The 27,044-nt window shown below is 34.8% G+C and overlaps 2 protein-coding genes across 2 annotated transcripts in view; one reads left to right on the top strand and one right to left on the bottom strand.

Annotated features, from left to right (window-relative positions):
* Positions 1-16,842, top strand: part of Cibar1 (CBY1 interacting BAR domain containing 1) — a 21,063-nt gene extending 4,221 nt beyond the window's left edge. The window contains exons 5-9 of the mRNA XM_047529733.1: positions 2,424-2,429; positions 3,976-4,080; positions 9,398-9,511; positions 14,453-14,572; positions 15,876-16,842. Coding sequence (XP_047385689.1) covers positions 2,424-2,429; positions 3,976-4,080; positions 9,398-9,511; positions 14,453-14,572; positions 15,876-15,965 — 435 coding nt within the window. The 3' untranslated portion in view covers positions 15,966-16,842. The remainder of the gene's footprint in view (positions 1-2,423; positions 2,430-3,975; positions 4,081-9,397; positions 9,512-14,452; positions 14,573-15,875) is intronic.
* On the bottom strand, positions 15,661-27,044 carry Rbm12b (RNA binding motif protein 12B). Its single transcript, XM_047529719.1, is given in 3 exon segments — positions 15,661-21,894; positions 21,896-23,294; positions 26,826-27,044. Coding segments are annotated over 2 exon segments (2,853 nt in total). The 5' UTR covers positions 23,267-23,294; positions 26,826-27,044; the 3' UTR covers positions 15,661-20,412.

Genomic DNA, 27,044 nt, shown 5'->3' with positions numbered 1-27,044 from the left:
CTTTGAATTTTGGTCTTAAAGTGTTTTGTAAGGTATGCAGTACAAAAGTAAATGTGTATGGAAATTATACATTTATAGTTTTAAATGTGTGGAGACTTTTAATATAATGCTGAAAAGAAAAAAACTGTTATTTAGGAGTTCTCACTATAGAAATTAGCTCATTGTAAAGCGATTATACCACTCTTATATTTTTTCCACAATGGACTTTAAAAAAAAAAAAAAACACTCATAAATGCAGACTTTTCAGAGTACATTCAAATTTTTGAGTTTTTTTCAGTGATTACTAAACATTAATTATAAAATTAAAAACCTATCATTAATGCTAATATATCAATGCCTTTCTGCCCCACTTTTGAAAAAAGGAGAGAAAAAAAATCCTACAATAATTCCCATCATCCTTTAAAAAGAAACTTGTATGAAACCATAATTATGACTTTCAGCCAAAGACCCTCAGGAGTTTCAGAGTATATTGAGGTCCACATCTGGACACAAAGGAGTCTAAATAGGAGTATCTACTGAAACAAGGTTCTTGTGGTAAACATTACTATTTCCTAACCTAGAATGTACTTGTTCATGACTAACAAAAACATAAAATAGTTGCTCAGTGCCAGCAACAAGAATAGGGGATAGGTAGGACTGTGTAGAAAGCACTAACTTATCCCTGCTACCTCTCTTTCCCATTCCTTATGTGTCTCCTTCCTACTTCCTTAAGGTTGTTACTACCCAGCTCAGCCAGAAACCACATGAGGAGTGGCTCTTTGGGGGCATTTGAGGTTCCAGAACACCTCCATTCCTGAGGGGAGTCCCTTGAGCAGTGATCTGGGGCTGCGCCAGTTGCCTGGTCCTTCTTCCCTTGGACCAAAGGTACATAAGCCCAACCTTGTACTAAAGAAAAATAGGCAGCCTTAGGGCTGGAAGTATCCTTTGGAGGCTCTGACAGGAACATCTAGACAATTGTTGAGGCTTAAGATCTCAAACTAGAGATTGTAGAATCCATTTTAAGCAAGTCAAACCAGAGAATAATGGAAAATTATGACTGACACCTGGAAATCAAGGCAGAAGTCAGGCAAGAGCACCAGTGTTTTAAGAATTAAGCCAGAGATCAATTTTGTTTTGTTCTTGTGGGGGAGGGGCATATGAAGGCAGGTAAAATATAACACCTGTAATCCTAAGCAACTGGCAATTAAATCAGGAGTATTAATATTGATACTAATACAGAAATAAAATCATTTCTAAAGATTTTTTTCTAACTTAAGTTTTCAGTTTGGGAAGGATTAAATGCAACAATAGAAGAGATTACTGCTACAGGTGAATTGATTTACTCATTGGGTAAGATCTACAATTTATGGATTTTGACAACCTAAGACTAGAAAATAAATGCAATCTATAAATACATTTATTGAATATAATGTTCAATCATAACATCATAGTATTTTTACCAGGATACATCCTTAAAATTCAGCTGACTCTGTTCAGAAGTATGCTAAAGTTAAAAATGTAAAATAAATGAAGTCCCTCTAGTAGAAGATAAAGAATCCTAGGGCTTTGCCTGCTCAGCACTAAGGCCAGCCCCAGGTGACTTCTGAACAAGCTTCTTGTAACACAGTTTGAAAAACACCAATCTCCCTCCCCCTTTTATAATTCATTTGAAACTCTTGACTGATTCCATTAAATATAAAGATAGCTGTATCTTAATATTTTAATAGCATTTTCTACTAAAATTGGTACATTTCAGAATTCGAAGAATTTGCAGTGAAAAGAAGAAATATTAAAAAATCTATATTCACTTTCCTAAAACTAGCTCTGTGACTCTGGATAAGTTACTGTGCTCAAATTTATTTCAGACTTTCAAAAATGAATAGAAGTTGCCAGGATAGAGGTCCCAGCTATGGCTGCTGTCCCCAGTGCTTTCCTAGTTTAGCGAGCTCTACATGTCTTATATATTTTAAAGTGAAAATATCAATATTTGGGGAGGGAAAAGATATGAATCAAAAAGGAAGCAGTCACAAGAACTGAATCAGTCATATGTAATAATATTAGGAATTAATTTGCTTGAATATTCTTAGCAAAACATTAACAGACATCAAATACTGATATTTTTTCCATTATAAACCTTGAGGAGCTCTATTTTACACTTTCTGTGATGACAGAATCCCAAGCCCAGCAAAAAAAAAAAAAAAAAAAAAAAAAAAAAAAAAAAAATCTTTTTAATACTAGTTATGATTAAGCTGAGAGTTTCTAAGGTTAAAAAGACTTTATATTCCATATGGTAAATGAACGTATTTTTAAGTGCTTGGTATCCTGAAACTGTATAATTGCTAATTATAAAAATATATAGTATATACGAATACATGAGTTTAATTTACTGAAAATTTTGTTATATTCTCTTTGAAATGTATTTTTTCCTTTATGAAAAATTTCAGTCACAGGTGGGTAATAAAGTGGTGTATCAAGAAATGGATCCTTAGAGTAAAACCTTTTACTTTATTTCAATTTATGCATTTCCTTGAAAAAGAAACCAATGGCTAAATGTCACAATATTACATGTCACAGAACTTTAATGACAAATGCAAATTTTTCCCATAGTTATTAAATGATTATATATGAGACTTTTGAGTAAATCTAATTCTAACATAAGAAACAACTTTATTAGAATTTAATCAGAAAGTTGGGCTGCTAAAGAAAACATTTTAAATGTTTTTGGGCAACTACTGTCCTTAAGAAAGAGATGCTTAAAGAAATATACATGAAATTGAACTAATTATGTTATGCATGTACAAATATGTAACAACAAATTCCACTGTTATGTATAATTATAATGCACCAATTTAAAAGAGAAATACATGATTAAATTAGAAATATCCAGCATTCAAACAGTACTTTGCCACTGCATATGGCTGTTGAGTTCTTGAAGTGCAACTAGAGTACCCTAGGAACCAGTTTTCACATTTTTATTTAACTTTAATTAATTTAAATGTAAATAGCTATATGTGACTAGTGGCTACCATATTGACTACACAGTACAGAACTAGGTAGTTGTAGGACATCTCAGCATGTATAAAAGCAAAGCATTAAACTTGACATCTAAATTAGTTATTAGTGTACATATTTATGTAATAAGTATATACTATATAGAAATAGTGTAATGTTAGTGTCTAAGATGTTTGTAGTGTGTATACTACTCCACTGGATTAGATAATGAAATTAGAACATTTGGAGAACTATTAAAACTAAGCAAGGTGATGTGATAAGACATTTTAGTTATATACTTGCTAGCCTTAAGTATTTCAGTGTTATGATAAGGAAGGAAGGAAGGGAGGGAGGGAGGGAGGAGGGAGAGGAAGGAAGGAAAGAAAGAAAGAAGAAAATTACAATCTCAGTTGTGGAAGGAAGGAAGAAAAGAAAATTAGACTCAGTTGTGGAAACTGACATAGCAACAGGTCCTTCTACTGAGTGCTCTCCTTAGTCCTTTAAAAAGATGGTTTCATTAAATCCATACAATAGTCCTTTGAGATAAACCTTATTTTTTTAAATTGAGATAATATTTGAGAGAATTGGAAATACTTGCTAATAAATCCCTTCATTTCTTTTGGGGATAATCAAGTGGTAAGGGGAACGGGGGGGCGGGGGGGGGAAGGTTAGAATGATAAATGGCATAGGTAGTGAAATAAATGGAAGCAGAAAATATAGAAAACGGTCTTACAGTAAATCTTTCAAGATAGGAAAAAGATGATTTTTATACAAGGAAAGTATTTTTGTTTGAAATCATGAATCATGTCACTTAATAGATTTAAAATTCTTTATTCTACATGTCTTATTATATAAATCATTTTATTATATGTGGTGAAATATAGTATTTAACAATTTACACTGTTATGCCAAAAGTCAGTACTACAATAGTAACACCACTAGGCTCAACTGAATGGATTTTGATTTGGGTTTTCTTATATCTTTGGTTGGGGAATACTTCTACAGGCAGAAACTGAATTACAGAGAGCTACAATGGATGCTACCCGAACAACTCGTCATTTGGAGGAAACTATTGACAATTTTGAAAAACAGAAAATAAAGGATATAAAGGTAATTAATTAAAAAAAAGTTTTATAACTTCATTTTTATTTAAACTTATGAAAAATTTACTATTTTTTAGACCATACTCTATGAAAAAAAATGTTATAGATCAAAACATATAATGTGAAAATAATGGTATATAAAGGGACTACATTTCAACCAAAGGTTAGACATTCAACTTTTTATCCCAAAGACTGTTGTTTTCAAGGCTTATCTCGACTTCTAAAGGTGGCACATTGCCAGTCCTCCCAGTAACATTATGTTTTTATGTATCAGATGCCATTCCAGGCACTTTATGTAAATTATCTTTCATTCTTCACAACAGCCCCACAAAAGTTAGGTGGTGTTAAGAAATTAAGCAGAAAGCCTATACTCCCAACATCTCAGGAGGCTGAGGCAGGAGCATCCCAAGTTTGAGGCCAGCCTTAGCAACTTAGTTAGCTAAGCAACATAGTGAGACCGTATCTCACAATAAAAAAATTTTTTAAAGGCTGGGAATATAGCCCAAGGATTCACTCCCCAGTACAAAATTTTTTTTAAAAAAGAAATTAAGCAGAGATACAAATTTTCCCAGAGCACCACAGCCAGAAATGAGCTATAAAGCAGGTTTTTTTAAAAAATCTGTTTTCCATTGTAATATACTATCATTAATAACTATAGCACAAGACTTTCTAATAGCAATTATTAAATAGGAAAACAGGGTAATAGCCAAATCATATAAATTTGTATCCACAATAAGGTGTTTTATTCAACAAAATCACAATCATTGCCTTATTTATTGTAACACATCAACAGACAGAAACTTTTTTCAGACTCATGAAATTTAACAGGTCTTCAGTGGCTTTTTATTTATATATTTTGGAAAGAAGGACTGCTTATAACTATTTTATATACTTTTAAAAATTCACTTAAGGATGTCTTTTTGGCTTTCTGAAATTTTTTCAGTAGTAAGTTTTAATAAGGGTTTTTTTTTTTAACTTATTATTAGAAAAGCTTTCCTGCTTTTGTAAACTATAATCTTATCAATAAGCATTATTTGCCAGTTATATAATTCCTGTCTGAAATCCTTGAAACAACATTCATTCGCATCTTTAATTTCCTATTATAGTTTGAAAGGATTTCAGAACTTTACCTTCTCAGTTTAGTCGTAAGCTTTGCACTCTGCTAGTATCCTGGCAGATTGCTACTCACAGAAGAGCCTAAGGAGGCTGCTCTGTGACAAATGCCTTTACCAAGCTGGGAGAATAAGGGGAGGGCATGAACTTCTACAATTGTTAATTGTTCTTGAGAACTAGAGGGATGAGGCTTATTAAGATAATTAGCTCTAACCTGAAAAGTGAGAATGGACACATGGGAGGAATGCCTGATTCCCTGCCACCTAAGGGCTTCCTTAGTAATGGGAATTGAATTTCTCACTCCACCACTGTTCCTTGTGCCTGCAAAAAAATTTTTACCCATGAAAATTCACCTCTGATCTTTGGGCTCACCTTTGTGTTCCACCTACATGCTGGCTAACCCTACAGGTGTTAATTCCTTGAGCATTGCTTAGTAAAATACTGGGGCACTGAGAATGCGTGCAGAATTCCCAGAGAAAATTCTTGCTACCTGGGATTTCCTGAAATAGGAAACGGACTGCACAGTGGAGTGTGCACGAAGAAGAGCTTCAAGCTCTTCTTGCCTGCAGTATCATGCCCCTGAAAAGGAAGTCCTCTAATAGTTCTGGGATGGGGGAGAAGTCGTCTTCACCTTTAGAAGTCGAGATAAGCCAGGCACAGTGGCACACTGCCAGTCCTCCCAGTATCTCAAGGGGCTGAAACAGGATTATCAAGGAGCTGTCTCAAAAGCCCTGGGGACATAGCTCAGTGGCACAGCACCTTGGGTTCAATCCCCACTTCAAATTCCAACTATAAAATATACTGGTTTTGTATGTGCAGCCATCACCAGTTTGAGAACATTTTCATCACCTCAACCTTATACATGTCAGTGTCTCCCTCCCTGCCTGCCTCCCACACCTAAGCAACCCAAAATCTGTCTGTCTGTATGGTTTGGGTTATTCCAGACATTTCACATGAAAAGAATCATGCATGGTATTTTGTGACTGTTTCACTTAGCATGCTTCCAAGGCTTATCCGTGTTGTAGCATGCATCGGTTCTTCTCTTATGGCCAGACAACCTTCCATTTATTATATAGATATTGTTTTGTTTATCCATTCATCAGTTAGTGGATGTTTGGGTTGTTTCTACTCTTTGGCAATTAAGATTAATGCTGATATAAATAAAAATTCATGCCCAGGTTTTTGTGGACATTTTATTTTCTTGCATATATACCTAGGAGTGGAACTGTGGGATCATATGGTAACTGAAGAGTTGCCAGACTTTTCCAAAGTACCTGCACCATTGTACCATTCCCTCTAGCAGTGTATGAGGGTTCTAATTTCTCTGCATTCTCTCAATACTACCTATTCATCAGGCTTCTTGATTGCACCTATACTACTATTGGGTATAAAATAATGGCTACTCAAATCTTTTGCCCCTATTCTAATTCTTTTAAGTTGTTTTTATCTATTCTATAATTGAGTCATGGGTTTTTTAATGTATTTTGGATGCATGTACCTTATTATATAAATTTGAGATTATTTTCTTCCAGTCAGCTTTTTCACTATATTGATGGTGTTATGTGAAACACAAATTTTTAATTTTGATTTAGTCCAGCTTACTTTGATTTCTTGTGTTTTACTGACACAGCTTGTGTTGTATTGAATCTGAGGTGATGATCCTTGTTTTCTTCTTATATAGTCTTATAATTTTAGTTCTTGTATTGAGTCTTTCATCCATTTAATTCTTGTATATGGTTAAATTTCATTCTTTTTCATTAGACTATCCATTGTCACACCACCATTTGTTGAGGAGATCACTTTCTCCTAATTGAGTGGTCATATTCTTGTTGAAAATAAGTTGATGTTTTTACATCTGGACTCACACTCTTTCTCATTGATCTGAGACTATACTTATGCAGTACTACACTGTCTTAACATTGCTTTGTGGTAAGTTCTAAAATCAGGTTGTGTGAGTCTTTTTTTTAGATTTATTTGTCTACTCTGGATCTGTATTAATTGTAGAATAGCTTATCAATTTTTCCAAGAAGTCAAGTGAAATTTTAATAACCACCGCATCAAATCTGTAGATCTTTTGGGGAATAGTGACATCTAAAGACTGATTTTTCTAATCCATAAATATGGGGTAGTTACACTTTTAAATTTTCCTTTGTTTTTTGTATGTTAGTTTTCCATATGTGGTGAAGTGGGTGATGTGAGCAAGAAACATAAATTTAATTTTAACAGCTTCCTTTTATTATAAACACAATATCATGATTTTTTTCCATAAAATTATAGAGAAGAACAGGAATCTCAGCATTCAAAAAATGCTAGCATTTTGGTTTAGATCTTTCCAGACTTTATCCTATGCACATATACAAGAGATATAGTAATAAGATTAATAAACACACATCTCTTAGGCACTGACTGTATACCAGGTACCATTTTATATAGATAAACTCATTTATTTCTCACAACATCCTTATGAGGAAGGCACTATTAACTGCTCCATACATAAAATTTATTGTGGACATACTCATGGTAAAAAGTAGAGATCTATATCATTCCTTCTTGATTTACTCAGTATTTTGCAATATGGATATTAGTTTAACCAGCCCTAATGAACATCTAGGTTATTTTGCTATTGCAGTTGGCATTCTATCACTAAATGACCTTACATATCAACCTTTATGCTGGTCCAGTTATTCTCTTGGGATAAGTTGCCAGAAGTAGAGTTTCCTGGTTCAAAAAACACACACTTTAAATTATAATACCTATTTTTAAAACTCTTGTCCACAAAGATTGAACAGTTTCTTTTCCTATTAGACCTTGCATAAGTATACATGCAGCAATGATTAATATTTGAATAATAGTCAATCTGATGGGTAAAAAAATCAGTATCTATGATTTCATTATTATTACTGTTGAAGCAGAGTACTTTTTCATGTATCTAATGATACATTTTATTTCTTTACCAACACTGTTGGATGTGGCCATTTTCCCAATTTTAAACAATTTTTTATATTGAGAAAACTCTCTAAAGAAATGTGGTGCAAATGTATTTCACATTTTACTGCTTATGGTATTTTTGCCACCTTAAACCTTTGTTTTGTTGGTTTCTGCCTTGGTGACATGCTTAGAAATGTTGCTGTCCCCAAGATTACATAAGTATTTGCTTGTTTTTACTGTTTTTATGAGTTTTTAGAATATTATATACATTTAATATTTTTTCTGGTGATTGTTTTGCATGAGGTAGATATATATAACTTTATTCTTTTTGAATTGATAGAAAGTCCTATTGACATCCTTTTTTGAACAGCATCTACTCTGAAAAGTTTTCATTTCCCCCTACTTGCCTATTAATATCTTTAATAACTTGTTAAACATCTTGCTTGCAAATCAAATCATATGGAGGTTCTAATATTAGTGGGTAAATAATACTTTCTAATTTAGCTGATTTACTTCTTGAACATGAAAAAGAGGTGATTTGGCTTGTCACTCACTGACTTCCACTCTGCTGTTTTCCCTGAATGAGTTTCCACACTCTTAAAGGCACTCATTCTTTACTGGTTAGCAACTATCTTAGGGAGACTAGCAATTAAGAAAGTCCCAGTCCTGGTCAGAAGCTATTCCACCTCTTAGGCATCCTTGGGTATCTGGAGAGTCTTAGCATCAAATCCAAAACTAACTTAACATAATGCTGTTAATTATAATAGTCAGTTGTTAGGTCAGTACACCAAAGCCCTCTGTGACCTATACAAAGTGAAATAAGAGTCATTGTTGGTCATAATTATCCATCTCTTATCCCACAATACGGTCTTCTTTTTCATGGGTTGGAGTTAATTAAAATACCAGCTTCAAAACTTAACTGGAATACTTAAAGGCATGTATCAGAAAACCTGGTGGCACACATTTTAGTCAGACCTTTATCATCAGAGCTGTCAATTACCAGGTATTGAGATAACTGATAAAGAGAACTGACAAAAAAAAAAAAAAAAAAAAAAAAATGAGAAGTGAATAGTGATCCAGGAGACACTTTGTATAATTTTAAGGTTCTGCCACAAAAAGTGTTCACAACTTTTATTTTGGGTATCTTGTATTTCGTTTCTCTTATAGAAAAACAAGATACCTTGGTCTTTCATAAAATTTGTTAAGATTATAGTGGGGAATAAGTACTTAACTAAATTCATAAAACAATTTAACTGACTAAATTCAAATCTTTTTTTTTTTAGACTATATTTTCAGAATTTATCACAATTGAAATGTTATTTCATGGCAAAGCTTTAGAGGTCTACACTGCTGCCTACCAAAATATACAAAAGATTGATGAGGATGAAGATTTAGAGGTAGGACTATGTCTAAGCTCAGTTCTGTTAATGTGGAGATGTTTAAAAGATACTATTAGTTTGTATAACTAAAAATATCTTAAAATTTAAAACACTGCAATGGTGATTATTATGTATAGTCCCAAATACCTGACTTTTGTCATTTTCCATTTATTTAACTTTTTGAATTAACCACAGTAAAGTTCCAAGACAATTTATTAATGACTAGTAAAACATAATCTACATCCAACTATTACATGAGATAAAATTGTGCATCATCTTGGCTGGTGATATAAGCCCACTAAAGAGTACTTAACAATTGATTTGAGCAACATTTTGAGTGTTTATGCCATATGTGATGCCCAAAGCTTTACATGTATTTTCTTATTCAATCCTCACACAAACCTATAAGGTAGGTGCTGTTTATTCTCATTTTACAACTACAGAAGCAGGCTTAGAGGCTTTAAGTTCATTGTCTGTGACCACTTCTGGTAGTAAATACCAGAATCAGAATTCCAACTGGCTTTGTGTAAATTTTTAAGCTATGAAATAAATGCCCTACCTTATCTTTCAAAAGAAGAAAAAAAGGCACAAGTGTTTTTGCTAAATGACAGAAAACATGCAAGGTACACATTACACATATTTTCTCTAATGTAGAAGTGAAAAAAGTTTGTACTCCCAAGATATAACCAGAATTCTGTATTAAAAAAATGACTGAATTTGGGAGTGTCTCCTATTTGAGGATTCTGAAGACTGACCTCCCTCCCCTGCTTTTTAAAAATATCTAAATATCCATAAAGACATATCCTCTCAGTCTTCTTGTTTGATTATGCAACTGTTTACAGTAAACAAGTAAAACCAGGGAACAGCTTAACTAAAATGAAGAAAGGTGCATGTTTTATTATGTGTATGTTTCTAATGCCAAATTGATTTATGTTAGTTATGCATACATGATCATAATTATTATTCCATTTGTCAAAAGAGGTCTTCCTAAGTGTAACTTGCTTCAAATACTAAATGTTTCTTTCACACCTTTTCATGTTGTTTTCAAAAACAGATTATCAAGTTTTTATCTGTCATTTATAAAATAAAATAGCAAATATTTATATAGAGATTACTTTGGGCTGACATACATTTTAGCTATGCTAGTTATTTTAATCTTCCTATACCTTTAATAAAAATACTTATTGTCTTCATTTCTATGGATAAGAAAACTGAAGCACAATGAAGTTAAGAAATTTTCCAGAGATCCCATAGCTTATTAAGTACAGAGCTGGGAGTCAAATTCAGAGGTCTGACTACAAACTGTTTTTAATCCTCTCTACACCATAATACCAGAAGTATGATTCTGGGTGAATCACGAGTCATTTCCTGCAAGACACAACACTGTACTAAGGGGTAGTTTAAAATGATTGTCTACTCTTTCTTAGAATTTTCAGTCTTTTTCTACTTCTTTGATGTCACTTTTGAACTTATTCTAAAGTTCCTTCAAATCCCTTGGTTCCTACGATTTTTCCTTCTTATTCCAGGGGCCCTACATACTTCCTTTATAACTCCTCTTACCACTACTCTTAGTAGTCTGTGGAAGAGATTCATAAAAAAAAAAAAAAAAAAAAAAAAAAAAACAACTAGGGTGTGTGGCAGATGTGTTTTTTGAAAATCAACTTCCTCCACTTTCTAGTGGAGTAATAAAACTTAACACTTTTAGCTTTCCTCCTAAAATGGAGACTGTAGCACCTCTATTTTAGCTTATTGAGCACCTATGATAATGCAGGCATCATTCTAAGTGCTGAGGATTTAGCATTTCAGAAAATGGTCCAACTGATCACAGGAATTTAAAATATACCAGGAAGTTCAAACATTAAAACAAATACTGTGTAGCTGTTTAAATTTTTAAATGTAACCAGTTCCATTAAAAAACTTGAGAGACAAGGAAAAATCAGAAACTTGAGAAACTGGCAAAAACTGTCCAGTACTGAGGCAGGCTCTCATGAATATAGAGTGGTGTATTTTAAATAGTTTACCCAGTACAGGGTACAAGCATTCCTTCAATGAACCAAAAGCATACCCTGTTATTATTCTGCCATCACCAGCTGTGGAGAGGAACAGTCTTGAGTTGTGGGTCCAAGGGAAGTAAAATTATATCCAGTAGGTCCCAAGAGGAGGAAGGATCCTATAAATAACAAGGACTCTTGAAATACAGAAAATACACAGGGAGGGACAGAGAAATAATTCACTGTTATTCCATGTAATCCATGTTTTCTGAGAACCACTGAGATTTTATTCCAGCATCAGTCAACGTTTTGCAGTTAGGCACTCTGGTTACATTCAAACTATCTTACCTTATTTGTTCTTCACATAAGTAATGTTGGGCCCATTTTTCCCTTCAAAAATCACTTCTGTGCAATCATTTCAGATCTTGAGATTCATGCCTAAAAGAGATCTTGGATCATGTTGGAAAATGCATTATTGCCAATAAATTAATCTTTGTTGATCTGTTCAACAGCAGACCAGTTGTTTTGCATAGGAGACTAATTATAATACTTAACTGTTTTAAACTTATCCCAAAAGTTCCATGTTTTCCATTTTCTGCTTATTTCATCTTTGCTAGGAAAGTTAAAAAATTAATGTTCAAACAAAAATATATCTTCTCCAAATATCAATTGATTAGTAAGTCATCCAGTTTTTATATCATACCTGGATGCCAGTTTTCTTTCTGGCATCAAAATAGAATTTAGTCCTTAGAAACCTGCTAACTTAATTAGTATACCAGAACTGCCCTAAACTGTAAGTCTTGCCTTCTAAGTTTCCTTTTGTGTCTAGCAGTTCTCTAAGGTTTAAAGGAATGTGTAGAGAGATCGCTTGATTTGGGTCTCCTTTTTTTCCCCCCCACAAAATGGGGTTTAAGTTTATGTTAAATTAATTCTTTAGGCAAGTGAATGAAATTAACATCTATTGTGAGGACTTGCAAAAAGAAAACAGGGTTCCCTGCAGTAGTTGTAGCAACACTTACACCATTAAAAACTGATGTAACTATTCTTGAGAATAAGAACAGTAGGAGCTACTGGCCAGAGAATAGGGGAAAGCAAATGACAGCATTTGACTTGGCTTTTGAAGGATGAATCAGTTTGCTGGCATCCCAAGCTGAGGAGCTGGCATTGCAAAGGCACAGTATAACATCATGTTCTCCATGCAAGTATGTTGACTACAAGTGATGACCCATGAGTTTATTAAGCCTTGGATGTCACCTGAATGAAGCACTTGGTCTGTAGTAGTCAACCACCACAAAATGTTTTTAAATAGAGAAATAATACATTTTTTGGTCTTCAGGCAAATCTAAGTAGGCTATAAAGAAAATTCTATAATCTGTAAAATTGAAGTACTCAGGTAAGATATTTAGGGAGAAAGGCCTATAATTTAATCTACTAGGTAATGTAGAAAGACTAATGTCTTTCACAATAAAATTGATTGTAGAGCTTCACTGTTCAATATAATAACTACTAGGTATATATGGCTTATTTAAGGTCAAATAAAGTGTAAATTCAGCTCCTCAGCCACATAAACATATCAAGTGCTTAGTAGCCACATATGGCCAGCACCTTCCTTTTAGGACAGCACAGAACAACATTAAACATTTCCATCAAATTAGAAAATTCTATTTGACAGTGCTAGTCTAGAACAGGAGGGAGTTGGAAGCATGAAATGTGGCCATCAGAAGAGTGTATGTGGAGTATACAGAGAATTGATTGAAGGGTTGGCCATTAATTAAACATTATAGATAAGATCTTCCAGAGAAACATTTTTTAAAAAATTTTTTTAGATGTTGATAGGTCTTTGTTTTATTCCTTTATTTTTTTAATATGTGGTGCTGAGAATTGAACCCAGTGCCTCACTTATGTTAGGCAAGCCCTCTTCCACAGAGCCACAACCCCAGCCGGAAACACTCATTTTTTTAAAAAAGTAGCCTAAGGGAAAGGGCATAAGCAACAGAAAGGAGATATGAAGAAATCTAGTTTTCAAAAATCTAGCCAGATAGCACGATAAAGAGGTTTTTAGTGCATGGAAAAGAAAAGCTTCAGGAATAGACAAGAAAGATGAAGATAAAAAAAAACTTGGTGATTTTGGGAAAGGCAATTTTTGTGGAAAGTGAAAGCCCAATTATGGTTCGCTAAAAAAATGGAGATGAAGTAGAATATTTGAGAAAAATTTAAGGAGTAACACCCACCATACCTTGAAGTTTAAAAAAAAACTAATCTGGAGCTCTGAAAAATGAATATTTTTGCACATTTAAAGTTCTAAGGGAAAAATAAACATTGGAAAGGATCAGGATGATGTTTGCTTTTTAAAATAAGGATACACTGAAGACTTTGAGGAAAAATGGAAGTTGAAGAAATTCACACCTGATAACCTTGTCAGTGTGTATGTGAGCGATATGGGGGAGGGAAAAAAATAGATAGGAAAGTTTACTAGAGTGCTAAGATTTGGAAGTACTCTCTTTAGGGAATAAAAACATGCCATGACAGGTCCTGGCATTCCAGATCCTAATGAGGCTGGAATCCATGAATTAATAGTGGCTCCAGTTTACTCTTATGTGATTTTCCATAGCAATGCTGCAATGAAGTTAAATTGATGAGTCGAGAAAAGGCAGAGCAAAAAGAATCAAAGGTATGAGCTACAACTGCCTTACTAGCTTGCATACTCTTTGAGGACCAGAACTTGTGCAATTTCCTGGTAAAAGCACTCAAGTTTTTGTTTCATAATTAATTACTGCCTATATCCCCCATGATCACACACAGTTCCAATGCAATTTTTAAGCCTTCATCTTCTTAGACTATCCTCTTAAATCCACAATAATTCAAATTTTGTCCATGAAGGGGGTTGCTTAAAAAAATCTTGATTAACTTGACTGTCTAAATTTTCATTTAATATCTCCTTTATAATACTGTTTTATCATTGCAATAGGTTTTCCGAAATTCTCTGTATCCACAAGATTATTCATCTCGTTTAGATATTGTAAGAGCAAATTCAAAATCACCTCTTCAGAGATCACTGTCAGCTAAGTGTGTTTCTGGAACAGGACAGGTGAGCTAAAAAACATTTAAGCTGCTGCCTTTGGAGCTATTCAGCATTAAAAATGTTTTCCTTCAGTCATATAATTCACTCTATCTAGAGCTATTTTCTATTCTGTAAGTGATGGAAAACTGCACTATTGTTATATTCTGTTACATAGTCACATTCTTCTCTGAAACAGAACTCTTGAAAGCGGAGATGGCAGAGACAGAAGAATGCTAATGTAGATTTGTTGTCTTGTATATGAAGAGCATACATTCTAAAGTCAGTTTAATTCTATTATTTCTTGAATTTACCCAAAAAATGAATTTTGCTGAACATTTTCATGACTCCAGAAGCACAGCTCTTTAGAGAAAGAGCGAGCCAGTTTTCTCATTTCTTCTAGCATCCAGAAAGCCTGAGAGTGATTGGACCATAGCATGGCAAACTCTAGTCTAGAGACTATAACCTTTCCATAGCTAGCCTTCAGAATTTAAAACTGAACAAATATTTTCCAAGTACAACTTTTACATAAATTTGACTCATTACCTTCTATTTTCATTTCTCTTCTAAGCACTCATTTTCTGCTTTATATTTATGTATTTCTTCCCCCAACCAAATTATATTTTATTATCTCTGCATTAAGTGCTTTGCACATATATTCCATAAATTTAATATTATATTACATACTAAGTTTTGACTATTTGGAACTAGTTAAATATTTTACCTAAGTTAACTAACATTTGTACAGCACTTTTAGAGTACAATATCCTAGGATTTTCAACCTTAGCTCTATCGACTTGGGACTAGGTAACCTGGGGAGAGGATTGTACTGTCCTGTCATTTTAAGATATTAATCAAACAGCATCCCTAGCATTACATACAGGATGCCAGGAGCACAGAGTTGAAACAACCAGAAGTGTTGCCTAGGAGTTATAATCACCCATAGGAAGGTTTTAGGCACATGCCCAGCATAAGCTGGTGAATTCAGATTCTCAACTCATTCAAGTCCCACTGTTTTTATATCAGTGCCATGTTTTTATTTCTGTGCGATATCTAGTTGAAGTATGCTTCTGTTTTTGCCATCCCCATGATTTACAAATGCTATTTTGCAATCCAAGAATTAACACTTTTTTTTTTTTTTTTAACATTTGTAATAGACTGTATTTTGTTACTGAAGTACTTACTGGCAGCTAACCAACTAGAACTAACAAATAGCTAATTTCATGTATATGATAAATTTCTATGTACCCTTATAAGGGTATATAAAAAGATACCAAGCATGTAAAAATATTTTAATTAGTATTTTTATTTCAAAAATATTAATTTTTAACAGATAGCTACCTGTCGGCTAAGAAAGGATCAACAAGCAGATGACGATGAAGATGATGAAGACTTAGATGTTACAGAAGAAGATCAATTTTAAGTAAACCTTACTTCCATTTTCATCTTAAATGACTTGAAATTCTGGATTACTAAATTGTAAGACTTTATACTCACTTGATGGGTTTCACCTCAAAATGAAATCCTACTAGAAATGGAAAAATAATTAAAGGAATTTATGCTGACCAAAAATGAAGGTTTTAAAAAACAGTATGCCCCAGTCATTTCAATACCCTACCCTAGTGGTGATTTTTTTCATGTAAGTTCCATTAAAAAAATTATGTATTTCAAAGCATTTCAGATTCACTATACCTAGCTGAAGCTGCAATAGTAGATAACAAAAACCAAAAGATTTAACAATTCCTCATAGCTTCTTTTTAAGACTGTTTTCAACATCAGAAAAGGTATGATTACAAATTCTATTCCACAAAGCCTTCAGTAGAAAGCTTTTCTTTTACCTTTATTAAAACCTTATGTTTCATTTGATAGTAAATTTACTGTTTTCAACAACCATGTAATCAAATACAATAAAGGTACTGAGACACTATGACAACAGGTTTTACAAATATCCATAAAGCTTATATTTTAGTCTTTAAAAAAACCTAACCTAATTGTGGTTTTAAAATAAAAGTGCTATGATACTACATCATTATATGTGGTACTGCAATTTGGAAGACAAGTAATTTGTTGGAATGTTGCCTTATCTTGGAACACCATGAATCATTTAAAAACTCCAAAATTTTGCCAGTCTGTCATCAAGTTAATGAAAGGACATATAGTCACTTTCTTTTAGGGAGGAATTACTCTTTTATTTCATGGATCCAAGTCAGACATAAAAATTATGAAATTTATAAAATCATTTGTGGTAACTGGAAAAATCAGTTATTTACAACAGAAAAATAAAGACTTCCTAGAAAGCTTTTTTGACTTGTCATTCATGGTTCTGTTTTTAACAAAGTACTGGTTCTTGAGAAGAGTACTAATAAAATTATTTCAATGTTTTCAGAAAATTATCAAAACATTTTAAAATGCTAAATAAGTGGATACTGTTAAACTGAGGCTATCATTGGATTTTTATTGTCTCAGTAAATCTGGAGTTGTGGTTCAGAGGGAAAAAATGGGGTTATAGTATTTCACTTGCTGCTTACTAAGTACTAACTTTGCTTAAGCAACAGGTGCCTCACCTGCACAGCTAAAACATTTTGTACCTAATTCATGAAGCAATCAACAGATAATTCTGGAATAAAACATATACTCTTCCTACCTTGAAGAAATATTCTAAGAAAAGGAACACTACCAATTTAGATACCTTCATCAGTATAAAATTAAGTTTCATTGTTTAGACTAAACTTAGTTTGGCATACTTTACTCTTTTTTTTTTTTTTTTTTTTGCAGTGCTGGGGATCAAACCCAGGGCTTTGTGAGCACTCTACCAACTGAGCTAATCTCCCCATCCCCATACTTACTCTTAAAGGGCCAGATGATAAGTATTTCACATTTATTGGTCCACGAAGCAAAAACCAAGGTTATATACACTTACTTGTGTAAACACTTAAGATGTAGCCACATTTAAAAATGTAAAAACCTTTCTTAGCTTCCCTGCTGCAAGTAATCAACCCAACAGGCTACTTAGCCTGTAGGTCTTCATCTCTTAAAGTAGGAATACTAATGTTAGGATCATCCTGATCAAGTGATAGTAATTCATATATAATTACACATCATAAATATAAATGCGGTATCTAATGCAGTCCACTAAACAGTTGCTACTTAATGTAAAGATAGAGGCAACAGGATCATCTACTTAATAAGTAGATCAAGAACCAGTGCACTTAACAATGTTTTCAGTAACTGATAGAAATATACTTCCTATCTCCTGACTGACAGAAATATACTCCCTATCTCCTGATCATGGGATTCGGTTTACTTTCTAAACATGATTTAGTATTTTTTAGATACCTTTTAGACAAAATGTCTGGCTTTAAGACAAAATACCACCGGGTTCCATCATAGAGAATTAATATGCTACTTCCAGTGTACCTAATACACTGGTGGACAGGACAGAGAGGAAAACTGGTTTTGAAATGGCAATTATTGATTTAATACACTGTATGTTTAAAATTGTGATGTGCTAATAAACTGGTTCTCTGGAGTGACAGAGGGGAATGCCCTGGTATGCTACATTTACCAATTTGGCATAAGTAACTCCTACCATGGCCAATTTAAGTTATCAACATATCACTGAGGCAAAGTGGGAACGAGATGGGCAAAAATGGCTCCCAACCAGTACAAGTCAGCTATCTATAATAAACTTTTAATAATGTAGTTGAAAAATATTAAGTTACAGATAACATCATTTAATTTCAAAAGCAAAATACAAACTTGTGTTTACCATAGCTGGCCTCTCATCTACCTCCACCATCCCACCCCAGCCCAGTATGAAAAGCAATTGCATATTAGGTGATTTTTCACTTTAAGCTTTATTTTGGCTTAATGTTATGTGGAGTGGGTTTAAGTCTTCCATCCATTCCTCAGGAAAGTTTGATAAAAATTAACCATCTAAAATCATGAAGCAATTTAAAATATGATTTCTATTTTGTTTATTGTGCTTGGTTTAGATATTCCAGTTTTATCATTCTATCTATAACCTTACTTCCTAGTTTAAAGAGCCACACTGAGGTGCTTTTTAAAAACCAAATTAAGTAATTTGTTCTACTAATAAACAAAATATTCACTACTAACCACATAAATTTAAGTGGGCTTCTGTTGAATTTCTATCAATGAAAATTAACCTGAGATATGTAAAGGTACTACCTGAATAAGTACTTAAGTCTATCTCTATAATATCCTAAACTTTGAATTTTATTATTTTATTTACTCAATGTGGAAAATCCCTGGATCAAGGAATTGAAGAAAATTAATTTTATATTTATACAAACTATGAAAGGCCAAGCAAAGTCAAATCATGTTGGATGAAATGAAAGATTTTGAATTAGAAGCCAATATAAAGTATCCCAAGAGAAACCCTGGATATATAAAAACTCCTAAAGCTACTTTCTCCTTGTTTAACAATGTCTGAGCACCCTAGTTTTATCATTTTTTAAACTGACAATGAAGATAAGAAAATATCATTTACCCTTAAAAATATTTCCAGCATGGTCTTCCTGAAATTAAAAATACTACTTAACTAAGTGAGGCAGTGAAAGTATTAAACAACACACTCGAGTCAGTGGTCTGTTTTGGTTGAAAATGGCTCCATGGCTTACTGTGACTTCAGGCAAGTTGCTTAACTCTCTAAACTTCATTATCTCATTTGTGAAACAGAGGTAAATAATTAATCCCATACCTCTAAGGGAATACTGAGATCGTGCATATAAAGCACTTATCATGCCTAACACATAGAAAGTGGTCCAAAAATGTCAGTCATTGAAATTGCTATGGGTAAAGAAAATCCAATCCAGTATTTGCAAAATGTCTACACTAAATGTTAAATATCCAAGTAAAAAATCAATCTTACAATCTTATATGGAGTAAGTCTTTGGACACAAGGTTTTGAAGCTAAAATAACAAGAACCTAAAAATAAACATACAAGTTATATAAATCATCAGTAACTTCTTCCTAGAAAAACTATATCCATCTATCAAATTCTTCCCAGCATAGACCTGAGAGTCCCCCTGCACCTGTAATTACATTCTTATTTTTATTATCTTTTGAATATTTCATGTTAATCTATCAACCTGATTAAAAAGATGTTGCAGAAACCGTTGAACTACACATATTTTAGAATGTTTGGTCCCTCCCATCATAAATGTAGTTTAATGTAGCTGTTGAAAAACCATAATACCCAGCTGCAATTCTTTTTTTTTTATACAAATAAGTTAATTAGTTAAGTCTCTTCAGTTGCAATTTTTTTATTTTTATAAAACTTTGCAAAGTTATGAACATGGAAACTTTAAGAATTCCCTAAGCTTTTTACATAAGTAAATTTCAAGTTCACAGTCTGTCCATTTTGAACTATTTATAATTAACAGGAGACCTTAACACAGTTATATCTCAGACCAGAGGGCATGAATTCTGCAGGCAGGTAGCAATGAAAATGCCAAACCTGAAAAATTAGTCACTGACCATTTCCATATACAGTTTCAGTAAAATACGTTGACTACAGAATGAAATAAAAGTGAATATAAAATGTATTTTCCCCATCTACAACTCCATACAAGTCTGAGGTTTACCCATAACATCAACAAAAATTAAAGAACACTGCCCTACCAAAGAAAAAAAAGCATATATAATTTTAAGTTAGAAAAAAAAAAAATGAATGGCAATTTGCAAGCAAAAGAACCAGGTTCACATTCTACTATTTACAGTTTTTCTATGCACAGGTCAAAATTAAAATGTTTCACCATATAACTAAAAATAAAACACTTTTCTAAAAAATGCATTTTACTGCATCAATACTGTGGGACGAAAACTCTGAATTTAGAAATGCTCTCTAAAGCAAAATTAGCTTAACTTTGCGGGGGCCAACTGGCCTATCATTTAGATCTTTAATAGCAGCCATGGCTTCATTATAGTTTATCATAGCTACAATGGCTTCCCCTGTAGGCAATCCTTGCTCATTATACTGTATTGAAACTGAATCAGGTATGATTCTATAACCATGGAAAAAGTCTAAAATTTCATTAACATTAGCTTTAAATGGAAGATTCATTATCTTAACAGGAGTTACTCTACCTGAACCACAATTTAACTTCTGATCAGGCATAAATCTCCCTTCAGGAAAACCTCCCATATTACGCTTTCCAAAATCAAATTTGCCACCTTCTGGGCGACCAAAATTCACAAAAGGGCGATGACTTCTAAAATCATCAGGTGGGCTCCTAAAATCCTCACCAGGAGGTCTAAAATTGTCAGGAAGTCTAGGATCCTCCTCTGGAATTTCTCTGAGGTCTTCCTCCGGGAGCTGCCTGAAATCCTCATCGGAAGGGGATCTAAAATCTTCTTCCTGGGGACTCCTGAAGTCCTCATCAGGAGGGTGCCTAAAGTCCTCATTTGGAGGGCCCCTGAAGTCTTCGTCTGGCATATGCCTGAAATCTTCCTCTCGGGAGCGCCTGAAATGCTCTGGGGGTGGCCGCCTGAAATGCTCTGGAGGTGGCCGCCTGAAGTGCTCCTGGGGTGGCCGCCTAAAGTGCTCCTGGGGTGGCCGCCTGAAATGCTCCTGGGGCGGGCGCCTGAAGTGCTCCTGGGGCGGGCGCCTGAAGTGCTCCTGGGGCGGGCGCCTGAAGTGCTCCTGGGGTGGTCGTCTGAAGTGCTCCAGGGGTGACCGCCTGAAGTCCTCCTCAGGGGAATGCCTGAAATCCTCCTCAGGGGGTCTCCTGAAGTCCTCCTCAGGGGGCTGCCTGAAGTCCTCTTCCCTAGGACGCCTGAAGTCCTCCTCCACGGGGCACCTGAAGTCTTCTTCCCAGGGGCGCCTGAAGTCCTCCTCTGGTGGGCGCCTGAAGTCCTCCTCCGGTGGCCACCTCCAATCTTCCTCAAGAGGCCGTCTCCAGTCTTCCTCCCGAGGCCGCCTGAAGTCTTCCTCAGGAGGCCGCCTGAAGTGCTCTTCCCGAGGGTGCCTAAAGCCCTCTGGGGAGTGCCTGAAGTCCTCCGGAGGGAATCTGAAGTCTTCTGGAGAGTGTCTGAAGTCTTCTGGAGGGCGCCTATCAGGCTGTCGGAAATATCCCTGGGGATGCTTGAAGTTATCTAGTTGCCTCAAGTCCTCTAGCTGATACCTAAAGTTTTCAGAAGGGCCCACTGAGTATATAGGTGGGTCTTTTGGGTCAAATAAATGGGAATGGTCATCTCTATCATGTGACTCTGAACGGGCTTGTATTTTCTCACTGGACTTCAAGGAAAAATTTACACCAAACTCCTGCATTTGTGCCTCAGATATAAGTCTTAACAATACCTCGGTCCCTAAGAATCTTCTTCGGTTTTAAACGTTCAGCTTTAATAGCCTGTTCTTCTGATTTAAATTTCACCAGTGCTTCTCCCAAACCAACTCCTTTGTCATCAAAAAGCAAGTAAATGTCATCCTCTGCAAGAGAAAAGTCTGCAAAGAACTTTTGCACTTCAACTTTTGTAACATCGAATGGAAAATTTCTTATATATATACACAGCTTCTGGCCAGAATAGCTTTCTTGAGAATATTTTTGTGAAACATGTCCAGGCTTCTCTTTCTCTGGTCTCTTCTTCTCATAGCATTCAATGAACTTCAGCATTTGCTTTCTAGAAACTGGATCAATATGAACTGGACGATACTGTAAAACAGTCTTATGTAAACCAAGAGCAGTATTATAGTCTTTCAGAGTCTTGAACATCACAAAGGCATATCGTGTTCTTCTTTCATCTTTATATAAAAATTTAATCTGTTCATTAGTCAGATCAGTGTCTCTAAAGAAATTTCTCAAATCTCTTTTGTCAATACTTAGCGACAGATTTTTTAAGTGAACATAAAATCCAAGAGGGGAGCGAGAACGTGTTCTTCTGGGAGATTTTGAATGAGACCGTTTTCGAAAATGTCTATCATTAATTCCTCTTGGAGGAGAATGTTCTTCAGATCTTATGACGACTTCATCCTCCTTAACTGCATTACCACCAAACTCAATCCACTGTTGTTCTGAGCCCTGCATTACTTCTATAAATCTTGAACCCATAAAACTTCTATGGCACTTAAGACCTCCTGAAGCATCAATACACGAAGCAAATTTTACTATGGCATCACCATTATTTCGGCCATCATGATGTTTTAAGAAAATCACTCCATCCACACACAAGCCAGAGAAAAAGACACGTACATCATCTTCATTTACTAAGTAAGGCAGACCTCGTAGAAACAAATATGGATTCTCGGCCTTCAATGGCCTTGTCTTTCTTGGCCTTAAATCATCAAGTCCTGTACCATTAGTATGAAACCCAGCATCTTGATTCATTGAAGAGCCATATCCAGAATTACTTTCTTCTTCCTTCATAGCCTCAATAAAATTTGATAGGCTGCCAACCCCTGATGCCCCAGATCCTGGTCGCCCTCTTCCTACACGATCAGTTCTTTTCATTTCTATAGTCTTCTGCATTTCTGCCTTGCTACTAAGAAAGAGCTCTACAGATGAATCCTTGATAAACCCTCCTGAACGACTTATGGCACGTCTTGCATCTTCATCTGTTGCAAAAATAATAAAAGCCTCCCCTACTTCCCCTCCAATTATATGCACTCCTCCATCAGGAATAGTCAATCCCGTGAAGAAGTGACGAATATCCACAGGCCCCGCAATAAAAGGAAGCCCCAGTAAACGGATGACTACAGCCATGCTGAGCTCAAACCACAGCAATAATGACCTGCAGACAAAAGGTACACATAATAGCAAGTCTTATTTTTGAAGTACCTTAACCCACACTAAACTTAATAATTACCTGGTTCCCGTTTCCTTCAGCATTTACAAATGAAAACAAGATACAAGTTCACAAAAATATTGATCTTAACTAATTCTTAAAGAAAACAAAGAATAAATTTTCTCCCATCCATCTAAACATACAAATAAACCAACTATCCTGAAGAAACATTTCATATCACCCATCCTATACAATAGGAACATCAAAAATATCAAATCGTCCTTTGTAAGTCTGCCAAATGCTACTTCACAACAAGACCAAACTACTTTCAGACTCATTCTGAAAAACATGTTTCCTAAATGTGAAAGAGATTAAAAGTATTTTACCAACCACAATGAGTTTTATAGATTTAGAAAAGCCATCTATGGTCAGTATATAATGTCTACTCATGATATTATGTGGCCTAACACTGGCCTTCACTGGTTAGACAAAACGAAGCCATAAGTACCAAGATGTACTATTCTGTTTTATATGATTTTTGTCAAGCCTCGTGAAAGCCTTAAACTCTGGGTGTCTTACCTGTTCTTATTTCTTGGAGACCTGTTAATTCTGTAAAAGCAACTTAACTGTGGAAAGAAAATGAAATATAATTAATCTTTGAACCCTGTAATTGATCTCAATGCCTGATTAGGATATCCATTTCAGAATTACCTATCAAAAGTGAAACAAGGAACTGCAATTATGGGCACTCTAAGGCAACATTAATTATCCCTCTGCAAAAAGGAAGTGCAAAACCCAAATGTAGACATCTACAAAGTATTTTAAAATAAAAATGTGCTGAAAATTATACTACTTCTTGATTGAAAATAGAATGAGGGAAATGTTAAATATTTTAAGTGCAGTGATGGTTACAGGGTATGTACATTTATCAAAGCTCAATGAATTCTATCCTTAAGGTCTATGCATTTTGATGTACAGAAGGTTTATATCCACTCTGCCCCCACCCCATACTGGGGATCAAACCCTGGGAGTTACTGTACCACTAGCTATATCCCCAGCCCTTCTGGCTGCTTACATCCACTTTAAAAAAAAAAAACAAAACAAAAATGTTATCCAAATAAAATCTCAATTTAAAAACAACAAATATTCCAACACTTCCCCCAATGAAAATCCAAACATCTAATTCATATTTATGTCCAACTCTCTTGCCATTCTCCTCCACCTCAAAACCTAAGACCAAATCAAATAAACACACTGTTCAAAATAATGCAATAAATACCAAGTAATACAACACCAAAGCCTGAAATTCAGAAACAAAATTTTAAAGCAATAAATCAAAACCAATACTACTAGACACAATTTTAAGTTCGTTATATTCCAAACACAGAACCAAATTTCAGGATCCAATATAATCAAGGCAATAACCCTAAAATTAAAAATTCCTTATGCAATAATCCTAGAACTATTAAAACTGATCTGAATGTTGAGTTAAATATAAATCTTATCACACCAATATCATCAGTCCACTTTGAATCACTATCCTGCACTCTATTAAGGAAACTCAGAAAACAATGTATAGATGTAAAAATATAACACAAATTCAATAATTTGGATTATTGGGATTACCAATATTAGCAAATGAAAAATCTCATGCATTTTTGTAGAAAAATTGCATCTAATTCTTTTATGGATATCCAAGCTAACACCTTGATGAAGTCTTACCAAAAAAGTATTTAAGACCTGCCAAATTATAATTAATAATTGTAATCAACATGTCTTTAATGTGTAAATACATGTTGGCTTCACCCATTACTTAAGCACCAGAGTCTACGGACATATCCCTTAAGGACTGAAAGATGGTATTCCTTTAAAAAGAATCCATAGATGAATGGATTATACTACAAGCTAACTGAGTTCTGGCACAAGCTATGTCTGAAAAATATTGGTGAGGTTTACTATCTGCATAATACAATTTTTAAAAAAATATAAATCTAGTTTTTCCAACAAACCAATATCCACAACAAACACTTCAACAAAAACTATAAATGGCTTCTGAAAAACTAGCCCATGTTAAAATTCCAAAACTCCTATATAAACTGGTTTGGCTACTTTTAATTTTTTAAATTTTACAAAGCAGCATTAAACAAGCATCATTTTGTCTGTACCCAGATTTTTTTTTTTTTAATTTAAAAGGGATTTACCCTGAGAACATATATTCATTTACAAGCAAAGCAAAATTAGAGACATTACAAGGAACTAAGTCAAACTCAAGAAATCTCTAATAACATATCCTAACTTGCTATCTTACCTAAATATCTTTTTAACTAAAACAATCTTAGCTAAGTAGTTTCATAAGCACAAATCCCATGAATTCCAATTCAAGCACATTATTTAAACAATCTGTTCTAATTTGCCACAGTTAAATATAAGTAATAAACTTCCTTGTCCTTGAGATACTAGGGTAATGTATCATTTATCCCTCCACAGTAACAAATCTAGGAGACAACCTATAAAAGACCAGCTCTCAAAATGAGTTGTTTTCAAGTAGTTCCAATATGCTGTTTTCTTAAGCAAACTCTCCAGAAAATTCTATTAACACATTACACAAAAAGCAAAACATAAATTACCCTGCTCCTAAAATTTTTCTAGTTATGAATGCAAAAGTATTTTTGTGACTTTGGGTTAAGGACAGGGATTTTTTTAGAACTTCTATGAAAAGGAAATGAACCCCTAAAAGCTCATTTGAGGGCAAGCGGATTTTAAATTGCTTATTTTATCCAGTGCTTCACTCCACTTAATCACCACTTTAAACAATATGAAATGTGCAGCTTCTAATCAAGACTGAAAGGAAAACATGAGGGGGACTCAATTTAAGAGTATTATGTCAGATCCGTATGATTTTAACTGGCAAATAAAAAGTCATCTTCCAGACATGGTGAAGGAGAGAAAATTCTTTTACTTTGCCTGGGACTACTTCTTAAAACCCAAAGTAATGATGAAGCATATTCAAATTCTAAACGTGAACTTCTGCAAAAAATAATCTACCCAGTCCACAATTTTTTTTTCTGATGATCTGCCTTTTGTAATGTAGATGGTTAAAATAAAAACCAAAGGCCATGGTCCCCAGGAGGAACTGTAAATGAAGACGAATCCACAGGGCACAGGATTTCCCATAAACATCCATCATCGTCAAACGGCAATCATCCGAAGGCATCGATTCTATAGCCCAAAGCCTTTGTCCACACTCCCAAGGGTCAGAGCTTCCTTCTTTTGCGCCAGGCCAAAGTTGCTACGTGGGATCCGATGCTGTCGCCAAGACCTTCGGCCAAAATCAGCCTTCAAATTAACCAGGACCGCCCAACCTCCGTGCCTTTCCTTTACGCCGTCCCAAGGGCGAACATTCCACCCTAACTCACCACTGGGTGACTGCACTCAAATCTAACTAAAACGCTTTGGCCCCTCTCAAGCCTAACGAGCAGGGCCTGCAGAGTTATCCTGCCACCACTGACTACGATGACATAGCAAAGAAAAAAATACCTATGAGATCCTTCGCGATCTTCAGTGTCAAGATCACTGGGAAGCGCACACGCACCGCCACATGGAGGCTGACGGGAGAGGGAGAGTCGGTGTTTAGCGAGAAGAGAGGGTGCCCTAACGGCACCAGCTACGCTAGATCCTGGCGCGGCCGCCGGCCCCGCCTTTCCCCGCTCCTCCGGCTCGGTCGCCAACCCTGCCCACCCCGACGCCCCACGGGAG

The sequence above is a fragment of the Sciurus carolinensis genome, chromosome 1, assembly GCF_902686445.1.
Source record: "Sciurus carolinensis chromosome 1, mSciCar1.2, whole genome shotgun sequence".
Lineage (NCBI taxonomy): Eukaryota > Metazoa > Chordata > Mammalia > Rodentia > Sciuridae > Sciurus > Sciurus carolinensis.
This window is presented reverse-complemented; position numbering and strand designations above follow the sequence as displayed.